Source organism: Maniola jurtina, chromosome 22 (genome assembly GCF_905333055.1).
Source record: "Maniola jurtina chromosome 22, ilManJurt1.1, whole genome shotgun sequence".
Taxonomy (NCBI): Eukaryota; Metazoa; Arthropoda; class Insecta; order Lepidoptera; family Nymphalidae; genus Maniola; species Maniola jurtina.
In genome coordinates, this window is record NC_060050.1 from 11,243,881 (window position 1) to 11,256,271 (window position 12,391).

Consider the following 12,391-nt stretch of genomic DNA (forward strand, 5'->3'; position numbering starts at 1 on the left):
TTTGAATATTAAGCAACCAAAGTCCATGAAATTTTGCAAACATATTCTAGAAACTAATATCTGTGCCTGTGGTGTTTTGGATTTTTCTAAAAATATGTAGTTTTAAAATTACAGGGGCTCAAAGATTTGTATGTGAATTTTTAAGACCGCGTAACTTTGAAACCGAATATTTTAACGAAAATCTTTAAAACCACAGGCATAGATATTAGTTTCTAGAATATGTCATGGATATTGGTTGCTTATTATTCAAATGAAATCGGAACTACGTTTGTATGGAGCGAGTGACGGAGAGACCCCTCTTAATGATTTTATGTTTTGTTGACGTTAGATGTTATGACGTTAGAAACTAACTACTAGTGCTACTAGGGAGCCAACATATTGTTACTCAAAGTGCCTAACAAAAGAAATACTTTGATGATATTATTATTCCGGGGCATGTCAAACGTCACCCCGTCACGACGCCGCCTTTGCGTGACAGCTTGATGAAGAATTTTCCTAAATAACTAAAATATTAGGGGTACCTGTGTATTATTTTATCATCCCACAATTTTTTACAGAGTTTGTGGTGCATAGACTGTGTGTTTTATATAATTCCTAATTAATGTACTACATATTATTGGACTAGTCAAAATATGATAAGTAATGAAATAAGTACTAGATGGCAAAAAAGTAAATGATTCAATATACTTAATAAATATTGAATCATTTACGTTTTTGCCATCAGACTTGACAGTTATTGTGTAAAACCGTGTCTAACTTGACAGTACTTATGTAAAGAGGTGTCTTTAACAATAAAATTTTAAGATTTTACTAGACTATCATAAACCATCTTCAGATAAAGGAACATACTCTCCTTATTCTGTAAGTTACCACGTATTTTATCATAAGGAAATTATGGTAAGATATTCATAAAAAAAATTACTGTGTCATTATTTTTATTGTTATTCTACGAACAGTAAATAATGCTTTCGGTACATTTTAAACTTACACAAAACATGCTTTTCATTAAAATAAAATTTTCGCAAAATCGCTTTTTTAATTTTCTGCAACCTTTTCTTCCTTCTTAGGACCTTCGTCCTTAGGATCTTCCTGCTTAGGACCTTCTTTATTAGGACCTTCCTTCTTAGGGCATTCCTCCAAAGGCACGCATTTGTTAGTAGCAGTATCCCGCACTGTGGGGGGGTCGCAGTAGCAAGCTGAGTAGTCGCAGATCATCCCTCGAGTATCAGCAACCGGATTTGGGTTGTCACAGGTTGCTTCCGGTGTCATATGACCACATCCGATAGCGTAAGCATGGGTGCCTTCCTCACATTCACGAGAGCCTAGAATCAAAGATAATATTGAAACTTTAAAATACATATTTTTATCAATATCAACAGTGAAAATATACTTATAATGTCGATTTTTTGTAGCAGATTTCAAATAAAATACCTAACTAGGTGAGGAATTGTAATATTTTACTAAAATTTAGAATTCTCATAATATATTAGGAATAGATTTCAATTGTTTTTGTTTTATGTGATAGCATGTTTGCAATTTAAAGGCACCACCTAGATGCAAGTCTAAGAATAACGGGATAAAAATATCTAGATCTATCGGGATAAAGACGTCAGACGAGTTTCCATCCTTATGTTGTCGACATTCCATCTACACGCACGAAACGTTTATCGCCATCATTCCTCGTTCGCATAGGTTTAGAATACTCTCCCCCGATCTGAATTTTCTACCAATTAAAATCCGGGTATCTTTAAAACAAGAGTGAATAGGCACCTTCTAGGTAAACGCGTCCCATCCTTAGGCCACATCATCAATTTCAATCATGTGTGATTGTGGTCAAGCGCTTGCCTATAATGAAGTTTAAAAAAATCCTGATCTGTCAAATATAGACTACTTCAATCCATATGAAGTATATAATGCCTGACTGCTAGATTCTCTCAGCCTATTTGTTTAACCGATTTTGATAAAATTTGGTAAATACAGAGATGGCTTGCCTCCCAGGTGAAGACATAAGCTACTTTTGGGAGAAAAACACGGCATTTTTAAAAACCTAAATCCACGCGGACAAAGTCGCAGAAAAGATATATTTTGAATTTGAAGTCGTAAGTGGAAGGATCTCGTAGCCTATCCAAAAAAAATATATCCACTAATTTATAAATATTAGCTTCATATTTTTTTTTATGGTAGGTACTAGGTATATTAAAAATCCCGCATGAAAAATCTCAATTTCCAGACCTAGCAGTTTAAGCTGTAGGTATCTCGATGATCAGTCAGTCATCAGTTTCTACTTTTATATTTATAAATACTACATAGCTATTAGAAATAGGTGAACATAACAAACATCATAAGCGACCAATGAAGATAATTTTAATGACCAGACTCTTATGTTTTAGGGTTCCTTCCAAAATAGTAAAAAATAACTCTTATGGCGCGACTAAATCCACTCGTCTGTCATACTTGCTTATTTCAGTAACTATTAATACTGCCAAGGGCCAAGGGTCACTGGTAGAGATCTCTTATAGAGATAAGTGCTTCCCTGTCCACTTTTACTTTATTTTTATTTTTATTGTTACAACTTTCTCGTACAAATAAAAAATAAATATAATAAATAAATAAATACTGTTAACTTAAAATGTAGAATAGTTTTTAAGGAATTTATGTAAATCTCTAACTAGCATTACCTTTTGAGACATTAGCAATATTTTTACAAACAAACTTAATTTAGTGGTCCAAAAAGAACATATTTGTTTTTGAGACGGTATGTATATAATCATTTAACTAAATAACTATTTACATTGTAATGCTTCTTTCCCAACTAAGGAACCCTCGATAGACGAGTCTGACTCGCACTTGGCCGGTTTTTATTAATATCGAGTAGGTATATTGTTATCAAGAATAATATTAGCCTCTTCAACTTCTATGTTAGATTACTAATAGTTTGATTTAAATTTAGTTTGTAAAGATGGGGCTGGCTGCATATAGGAAATTATAGTAGGCACTTAAAAAAGTCCTTAAAATAGAAAATGTGCAAAGCCGAAAATATTGTTTCAGCTGTCGAATTAACAGTACTAATGGAACTCAGTTTTATTTATTACATGTTGTTTTTATTTATTACAGTTTATTTTCTTTGAACAACCTTATAATAGGTAAAACAGATCAGGCTAGAGACACTTCAGAAATTATAAAAACCCTAATCGACCCAGCGTGAAATCGAACTCGGGTCCTCCTACTTAGAACACCCACAGCGCTTATCACTGCGCCATTGAGGTCAGGAGGTACTAGGCTTGAAAAAATGTAGTCAGCCATTATTTTTAGGGTTCCGTACCTCAAAACGAAAAACGGAACCCTTATAGGATCACTTTGTCGTCTGTCTGTCTGTCAAGAAACCCATAGGGTACTTTCCGTTGACCTAGAATCATGAAATTTGGCACCTGCCAAATACTTGTGCTATAAGACCTACCTACCTAGGTAGGTCTTATATAGCACAAGTACGGGAATAAATCTGAAAACCGCGAATTTGTGGTTACATCATTAAAAAAAAATTAAAACGTGTTTCAATTTTCAAAATAAGATAACTATACCAAGTGGGGTATCATATGAAAGCGCTTTACCTGTACATCCTAAAACAGATTTTTATTTTATTTTTATGTATAATAGTTTTTGATTTATCGTGCAAAATGTTGGAAAAATGAGTACGGAACCCTCAGTGCGCGAGTCTGACTCGCACTTGGCCGATTTTTTTTTCACAGCATACAATGGTTGGTAAAAGACCTATCTATAGCAGCAGGCATGGAGCCCCATGTTTTTAAAAAACAAATTCACTGGTTCGGAAATCAGATATGAAGCGTAATACTTACTTAGGTATACTTATTAGTAACTTAAAAGGTGTAAAAAGCAACTTACATCTTCCAAGAATATAAATACAGCCTCTCGAATATGTTTTTGTTTCGGCAAAGGATAACCCGATTATAGCGACGAAACACAAAGCAATTAGCAACTTCATTATGATATGAGTGTATTTAAATTGTCCGTGTTATACGAGAGTGTTGTAGGGTGTCCGAAGATGTACTGGTCAGGTTGGCCTTAAATAGATTGCCTTGGCCCTTGATGATATGATGACGTAGGTACTTGTCTATACTTATTAACAATGTAGCAATAATACAACTTGTATACTGTTATTTGTTACTGTCTCTCTGTGGTTAATCCTAAAAAAAAAATTTTTGATTATGACCGAATTACAGCCAGGAACCAAAGGGATGTGGTATTATAAAAACTGCAATACCCCTTCCAGGTTAGCCCGCTTTCGTCTTAGACTGCATCATCATTTGCCACCAGTGAGATTGCAGTCAAGGGCTAACTTGTATCTAAATAAATAAAAAAGATAAGCCAATGAAGGAGACAATGGTATAGTGCACAAGCATGTTTCCTCTCCATTCCCTCACTCTATAATCCGGCATCTAATCGTCAAACCCCTAACAGCGCTGTACTGCAGCTAAGAAACTTGTTAGAAAATCACAAGAACTTCTTTTGATCCGACCCTGAATTGGAAACCTGGGACCTCATGATCCATAGTTAAATATGTCAGTAACTAGACCATTGAGGTCGTTTTATAGTGTACTAGCTGATACCCGCGACTTCGTTTGCGTAGATGTAGGTTTTTTAAAATTCCCGTGGGAACTCTTTGATTTTCCCCGATAAAAAGTAGCCTATGTGCTAATCCAGGGTATAATCTATCTCCATTCTAAATTTCAGCCCAATCTATCCAGTAGTTTTTGCGTGAAGGAGTAACAAACATACACACACACACACACACACACACACACACAAACACACACACATACAAACTTTCTCCTTTATAATATTAGTGTGATCTACCTACCTACCTACTTAAGTCTTTCAATAAATACACAAAATTAATGTTATCAAATCCTTGATCATTAAGGAAAATTATTGTGTTATTGGTTTTTAAGTTTTAAAATCATTATGCACAAGATACCTTTGAGCTGTGCGTTGATAGATCACTCAGTCAGCTTTTCCTTTTATATATTATGCAGATTATAAAATAGGCTGGACATAAAAATAAACAACGAAACCAGTATTGACTACAAAAAATTTAAGTGGCGTTTAAAGTCCCTATAACACTCCGCTCCGTAAGGATCAGGAGGGGCGCCAGCCAGGTAGCCTCCCAGTGTGCCTGGATGCTGCTGGTCCCTTTTGGATGCGTCCGAGGGGAAGAGCAGTGTTCGGGCCGGTGCGCCCCGGTAACATGGCTAATAATTTCTCTTCGGAGATATTGTTGGCTATGGCTAATGACCTGGCAGGGGGGGAGGTTTCTCCGCGTGTCCCTCTGACTAGCAGAGGGCACAGTGGATGAAGCGGCGGAAGGGACGCGGGCGACGTGCGCGTCTCAAGGTCGGGGGACGCACTTCGTTGGTGCGTCACGGAGATGCGGTGTTGGGGACCGAGCAGGTCCCCGGTGGAGGGTCTGCCTCGGCAGACGTCGCTGGCTGGGTCGCGGTTGTTTGCTTCGGCCGTTCCCGTGACCCAGTCGCCAGGCGACGCGCAGTAGCGCCGCTGGGGTTTAGTGGGTATTCCGGTCGCCTCTCGGCCGGCGAGTCCCACATACCCTCCCTCAGCTGGCTGACTGCCTCACGGCTGGCTGGCTAGCTTCCGGGGGGGATGCGTAAATGCATTCCCCAGCGTCAACAAAAAAAAAAAAAAAAAGGGGTGTTAAAAAAACGCATACCTTCCCTTAATATTTTATTTATTTAGGAAAATTCTTCATTAAGCTGTCACGTTTGAAATGCCCCGGAATAATAATCTCATAAAAGCTGGCTATTTCTTTATTGTTTTATTTGGCACCGCGAATACTTAATAATACTTAGTAGTTACTACTTACGGACACACCCTGCCAGCAGGCAGAAGTCCGTAGGGATTTTTTCCTTCCCAAAGAAAAAAAAAAAGAAGAAAAGTAGTTACAACTTACTAAATTACTAATAATTGACAAGATTTAACAGAACACTGGGCATTTTAACATATTATGTACTAGACATTGTAGAAGAGTAGACACCTGAAGCCATGGTCACATAATATGGCGGCTTGTTGGCGCTGTGATGAGTAGGTACTGTAGTTAGACTGCAGAATAAGCTGTACTTAATTGAAAGATACATTTTATAAAATACTGTATTTTCTGAATATATTAAGAACGTAAACGTAATTAATTTCTTTTTTATTTATTTGCTATGTGCACAAGCATTAATTTTTGATTATTTCATGAGATGTTATTATATTATTAGAATTGTTCCTTTTATTTAGGCATGTAAAATTATTTAATTTAATATTTTGAGCCAAAAGTTGAAAAATACTTCGGACAAAATATATATATTTTTTAAATAAAACTATATTTTTAATTTTCCGCAACCTCTGCCTCTTTCTTGGAACCATTCTCCAAAGTCACATATTTCTTAGTAGCAGTATCCTGAACATTGTGTGGAATACTGCCACGAAGAACTGAGGTGTGCGGGGATCGGGGAGTATTGAAAGGAAAACACGTCTACTATGTTTAAGGTTTACTCGTAGACTATCTTAGAGCTATCCTACACCACACCACCGGGGCAGGAGAAAAAAAAAAGAAAAATGTAAAGTAGATAATTTACATTTTTTTTTTTTTTTTTTTACTTACTTCCACTCGCAGGTGGTTCTATACCTTATAAACTAAACCTTATAAACTAGGAACAAAAAGCTTAGTTCTATTCTTATGTACTACTTCACTTTTGTTATCTTTAAGAATTATTACGTTTGGTCCGACGTCATTTATCACTGTATAAGGGCCCTCAAATAAACAGTCAAGTTTTCCACCGCACTCATTTTTCACTAGCACTTTATCGTCTTTTTTATATGTCACTGTATTCACTTTTTTATCGTACTTACATTTCCTATCTAGTTTTGATTGTATTAAATTTTCACGAGCGTCCTTTTGCGCTACTTGCATTCTATATCTTAATTCTAAACTATAGTTATCTGCATTATATAATGGTTCTACATCACTACTTAATCTACTTGGTATTCGACAACTTTTACCAAATACTAATTCATATGGGGCATATTTGGTCGATGTATGAACGGTATTGTTATATGAAAAACACCAAAAGGGTAGCCAATAACTCCAAGTTTCGGGTTGTTTATCACACATTATCCTCAGAAATGCACCTAGGTGTTTATGTGTATTTTCTAATGAACCTATACTTTGGTGGTGGTAAGCAGTTGAATTTAGTTTTTCAATTTCTAATAATTTACAGACCTCCGTCATCGTTGAAGATAAAAATTCGGATCCCCTGTCACTCACCAGGCAATTTGGGATTCCAAATCTTAAGATAAAGTTATTTACAAATGCTCTAGCTACAGTTTTTGTTTCCTTATTTCTAATAGGATAAGCTTCTACAAATTTACTAAGTTCACACTGGAGTGTGAGTATGTAGACATTTCCTTCCTCATCTCTATCTAAAGGACCTACTAAATCTAGAAAGATTTTTTCAAAAGCCGATGTAGCGGTTGTTGTAATTACCATGGGTTCTACAGTATGTCTCGAGTGTTTCATTTTCTGACACTTTTCACATTTACGTATATAGTCTCTAACATCATGTTCCATTCCTGGCCAGTAAAATTGTTTTCTTAAATTATTAATCATTCTGCGTACCCCTGCGTGTCCGCTAGTAGGCAGCAAATGAAAGTCATTCAAAATGAAATCCTTTTCTTTATCATCCTCTATTCTTTTTATTCCTCTTAAAACACAGATCCTAGGCCCCTGATATGTGTTTTTACTTTTAACTTCATCAATTAAATCTCTTATGAACAATGCATTGTTTACTGTTTTTATTATACAGATTTCATTAATTTTTAATTCTTTACAAAAATTACTCAATTTAACCACAAATTCGTCTCGCGTAAAATGTGATTTAAAATCAAGATTAATGTATAATATTTTCTTTCTGTTCGTAAAAGCAAAACATTCCCGTTCCGCATTTATTTTCTCCTTTTGCTTTATTATTTTTAATTTATTCCCTTCTACTAACATCATCTCTACTGAATCATTTGGTATCCGTAATATTTCCACGACTCGCGGTTGATCAGGCCGCTCGTCCTTGGCTATACTAGGGATTACACTCCTATCTGTATGACTTTTATCCTTCTCTTCCTCTCTTTTTCTTTGCGCTCTAGTCATAACGTTTATGATATCATTACTCATATTTTTTAACTCGTCAGACGTAATTATTATTCTAGACAACGCGTCCGCGACTGCATTATCTTTTCCCTTTACATACACTATCTTGTAATCGTATTCCTCTAATGTTAAGCGAAATTTTAACAATCGACTACTGGGATCTTTCATTCCAAACAGATATACTAACGGCTTGTGATCGGTCATAATTGTAAAAGCTTTTCCGAATAAATATGGTCGAAAATATTTAATACCCCAAACAACTGCAAGTAATTCCTTTTGAATAGTTGGATAATTTTTTTCGGCTTTGTTTAAAGGTCGACTCGCATAAGCTACAGGCCGCAAATCTTTATTACAAAGTACAGCTCCTATCGCTATACCAGAAGCATCGGTTTGTAGGATGAACTCGCTATCTGGCGAAAAATCGGGATATTGCAGAATAGGTGGAGACATTAATGCTTCCTTCAACAATTGAAACGACTGTTCACATTCCGCTGTCCATACAAAAGGTACATTTTTCCTACATAAAATATTTAAAGGTAATGTTAATTCAGCAAAGTTTTTTATAAATTTCCTGTAATAATTACTGAAAGCAACAAAACGTCTCACATCGTCCGAATTTTTCGGTACTGGATAATTTTTTATCACAGCAATTTTATTTGGATCCGGTAAGATTCCGTTTTTTGTTACTGTGTGACCTAAGTATAATAATTCGGTCTTTAAAAATTGACATTTGTTAGGGTTGAGTTTTAAATTTACTTTTCTTAACCTTTCGAAAACATCTATGAGATTCTTATTATGTGTTTCTAAGTTTCTGCCGAAAATAACTAAGTCATCTAAATATATGAAACATTTTTCATAGGTAAGGCCAGACATTGCAACTGTCATGACACGGGAAAATGCACTGGGGCTTATTTTTAAACCCATAGGTAATCTTTTCATTTGGTACTGTCCGGTATTAGTTGTAAATGCTGTCACTCTACGGCTATCGGGAGTAAGTGTAACTTGATAGTACGATTGGCTCAGGTCTAAATGTGTGAAGTAAATAGCACCTGACAACGAATCTAAAATCTCGTTAATATTGGGAAGTGGGAATTTACCGTCTTGAATTGTTTCATTCAATTTACGGTAATCAACAACTAATCTCCAACTTTTTTTTGAATCGTCACTTTTCTTTGGAACTAATAAAATAGGACTAGACCATTCGCTCTGACACTCTTCAATAATATCGTCTCTAATTAAACCTTGTATTTGTTTCTGTACCTCTGACTTTAAGCTATTGGGAATACGGTACGGTTTAGTATACACTGGTTTCGTATTAGGTTTCAGTGTAATAGATTGCTCATATACCTTAGTAGTTGTGAGCTTATCGCCGGGCAATTGGAATATGTCAGCGTATTTCGTACAAATAGATTCTATTACTTTCCGTTCGCTGGAATGCAAGTGATCCAATTTCAACAAAGGCAACAACTTGCTTGCTCGAATAGAATTAGAATCACATTTTTCAAAAGAACATATTTCATAATTATTTAATAATTCGAAATCGGGTTGAAAAGTAGGAATATTAACAGTTTCGTTACTCGTATTAAGGATTTTAATGGGTATAATATTGTTTTTCGGTTTTACTATGATACTCGCGAGAAATATGTTTTCTTGTAATTCTTTAGGAAGTATGACGCAATCTTGGGTAACGCTATTTATTTGTATGTAATGTATCGATTCGCTACGAGCCGGAATAGTTAAAAACTCTGAGCATAACGTAGGATTACTGTAAAGTTTAAGGCTATATTTATTTTCAGAACTATGCAAGGTTAATACTGAATTTTTCAAGTCATAATTTATTGTATTAAATTTATTAAAGAAATCTTGACCCAAAATTCCGTCAGACTTGCAAGGCAATTTTTCAAAAATGTAAAATTTATGACGAAAGGATATGCCGTCGGATGTTTTAATAGTGAGAAAAACGTAACCATTTGAATAGATTTTCCCTCCAATGCCATGTATTACAATTTTGTCTTCATAAATAGGTATTTTGTTTGGTAGGCACGATGTGCGAACTACTGATAATGACGCGCCGGTGTCGAGTAACCATGAGCATCTTGTTTCATTTACGTTTAAAAAAATGTATTTAGCGATCCTTATATCGCATGTTAGAATGTAATCTTTAGGCCCGAAAAAACTGATTTTGATTTGTGTAACTTTGGCCTTCCGAATTTTCTCTCTCTTGAGTCTCTTGCTGTGCGAAATGTACGTTACCACGATAATATCCCCTATTATGAGTTACTCGACCTCGACTGCGACTCGATTGCGTGGCAGTTCCACGTGGCTGTCTCCCGCGGAAATTATTATTTCGGTAAAGTCTGGCATTGGGGTGGTTATAATTCAAATTTTGGTTAGGTTTTCCTCTATTACCTCTGTAGTTGTAACTACCCCGACCTCGAATAAAGGGTCTACCTCTAGTACTTACCATGTTTAGCACCGAGTTGGAAGTAGATGGTTGGGCCAGCTCCTCGTCCTGTGCAGCACGGGCTGCGTCCTTGAGCTGCGTATAGTTTCTAGCTGAAATGATAGTGCTTAAACGCCTATTGCGGAGCCCATCTGCAAATTTTTTAATCGCCATTTGCTCATTTATAGGTTTTAAAATTTCGTACGCCTTCTCGTTAGAATTAGCCTGGGAAATAGTGAGGTCTACAAATAGTTCTTCGATACGTGACGCGTATTCAGAAATTGACATTTCATTTTGTGAAACTCTATTGAGCTGCGTTAATAATGAATTAGGTGACTTTTTTGTTAGTAAAAACGCTTTTATGTCCTTCACCAATTCGGTGCAAGAGTCGTACTCTTGTTTAAGTTTAAGTTTGGCTGATTTGCTTAACCTAGTTTTTAGAGTAAAAGTAGCTAATTGCTTCTTACACTTAGAGTCTTTCAAACAACTCTCGTAGAGCTCTAAACTGTCAATAATTTTTTCTAAAGTCTCTTCTTTTTCGTCCATAACCGGTACCAAGCTAGCTGCAGTTTTTAAATTAAATGTCTCCATGTTTAAAAGTTGATCTTTGGTCGTTTCACTAGTAGAGCTATATGTCAAAATTTTATCGTAAGTCGATACTATTTTTTCATTTAAAGCTTCGTAAATATATTCAGCTAATTCTAATGAGCTTTTCTGTAAGGAACAAGTACTAATAATATTTTTATACTCTGAGTATAATTCTTTAGCTTTTAAAATACTTTGATGTACTTTACCTTTATACTGTTGTCTTCTACGTGGACCTAATTTCCTTAAATTAGTTTGAATATCTAATAACTCGCTTAAAATACTTTCTAAATCATTTTCCATTAAAATTAAAACTTATTACATATTTAAACCTCACACTAAATTATATTTTACTTATATGTAGACACTAAATTATATTAAAACACATATTATCTTTTAAGAATAAAACCATTATCAAAGACCTAGATATGTCCATGTCCTTATAATACTACGTTACAGTTTTCTTTCTTATGAAGCACTGTTCAAACACTTTTTGTTATTTTTCGCACACTATAGATAAAAGGTCCGCACTGCACTGGAATGGTCATCAGGCTGGGGATGGGTCTTGCTTATCCTGGGTGTCACGCGCGCGGCCGGATAACCTCATCCGAATTCTCCTGAAGGCGTCATTATTTATTTCTTTTTGTATCATTGTAGCGTGACACTTTTTGTAGCTTCTGAAGGCTATGAGCAATATGGCTAGTCCGCACACGCCGATGATGGTCGAGAGTAAAATATTGTTGGTGTAAAAATGATTGGTTATATCTGCAATTTGATCAGTTCCGTGTTGGTTAATAACCACTTCTTTTTGTTCACAGTTACACTTGCTACATTTAGTTCCCATTTTTTTTTTTCTTTTTTTTTTACCACACGAAGAACACGGCTTTAGTATCACTTATTACTTTTAATTATATACGTTCCTACTCGATGCGCGGAGGCACACAAGAATCCGCCTCCTCAGCATAATTCGCCCGTCATTCGACACCCGGCGACGGCCAGGCGCCGAGTTCGCTAGGCAGGGTCGCCATGAGGTGTGCGGGGATCGGGGAGTATTGAAAGGAAAACACGTCTACTATGTTTAAGGTTTACTCGTAGACTATCTTAGAGCTATCCTACACCACAGAACTTTCTAATTTTCTTTCTTT

The 12,391-nt window shown here is 35.8% G+C and overlaps 1 protein-coding gene across 2 annotated transcripts; it reads right to left on the minus strand.

Moving 5' to 3' along the window:
- Nucleotides 1-918: 918 nt before the first annotated feature.
- Nucleotides 919-4,081, minus strand: LOC123877045. 2 transcript variants are annotated; one of them, XM_045923560.1, is made up of 3 exons: nt 3,901-4,081; nt 1,116-1,322; nt 919-1,070 (listed from the first exon to the last, which is right to left on the minus strand). In XM_045923560.1, exons 1-3 carry the CDS (start codon nt 3,998-4,000, stop codon nt 1,036-1,038), a joined length of 342 nt encoding a protein of 113 aa, XP_045779516.1. In that variant the 5' UTR covers nt 4,001-4,081; the 3' UTR covers nt 919-1,035. The 2 variants fall into 2 exon arrangements, with proteins under 2 accessions (XP_045779516.1, XP_045779515.1); XM_045923559.1 differs by having other exon boundaries at nt 919-1,322.
- Nucleotides 4,082-12,391: the final 8,310 nt, after the last annotated feature.

What these genes read in the sequence shown, in the direction of transcription:
- LOC123877045 (XM_045923559.1), bottom strand. Translation starts at nt 4,000, where the DNA reads ATGAAGTTGCTAATTGCTTTGTGTTTCGTCGCTATAATCGGGTTATCC. An exon ending in TATTTATATTCTTGGAAGAT is followed by an intron (nt 1,323 to 3,900) that starts GTAAGTTGCTTT and finishes CTTTGATTCTAG; the next exon opens with GCTCTCGTGAATGTGAGGAA.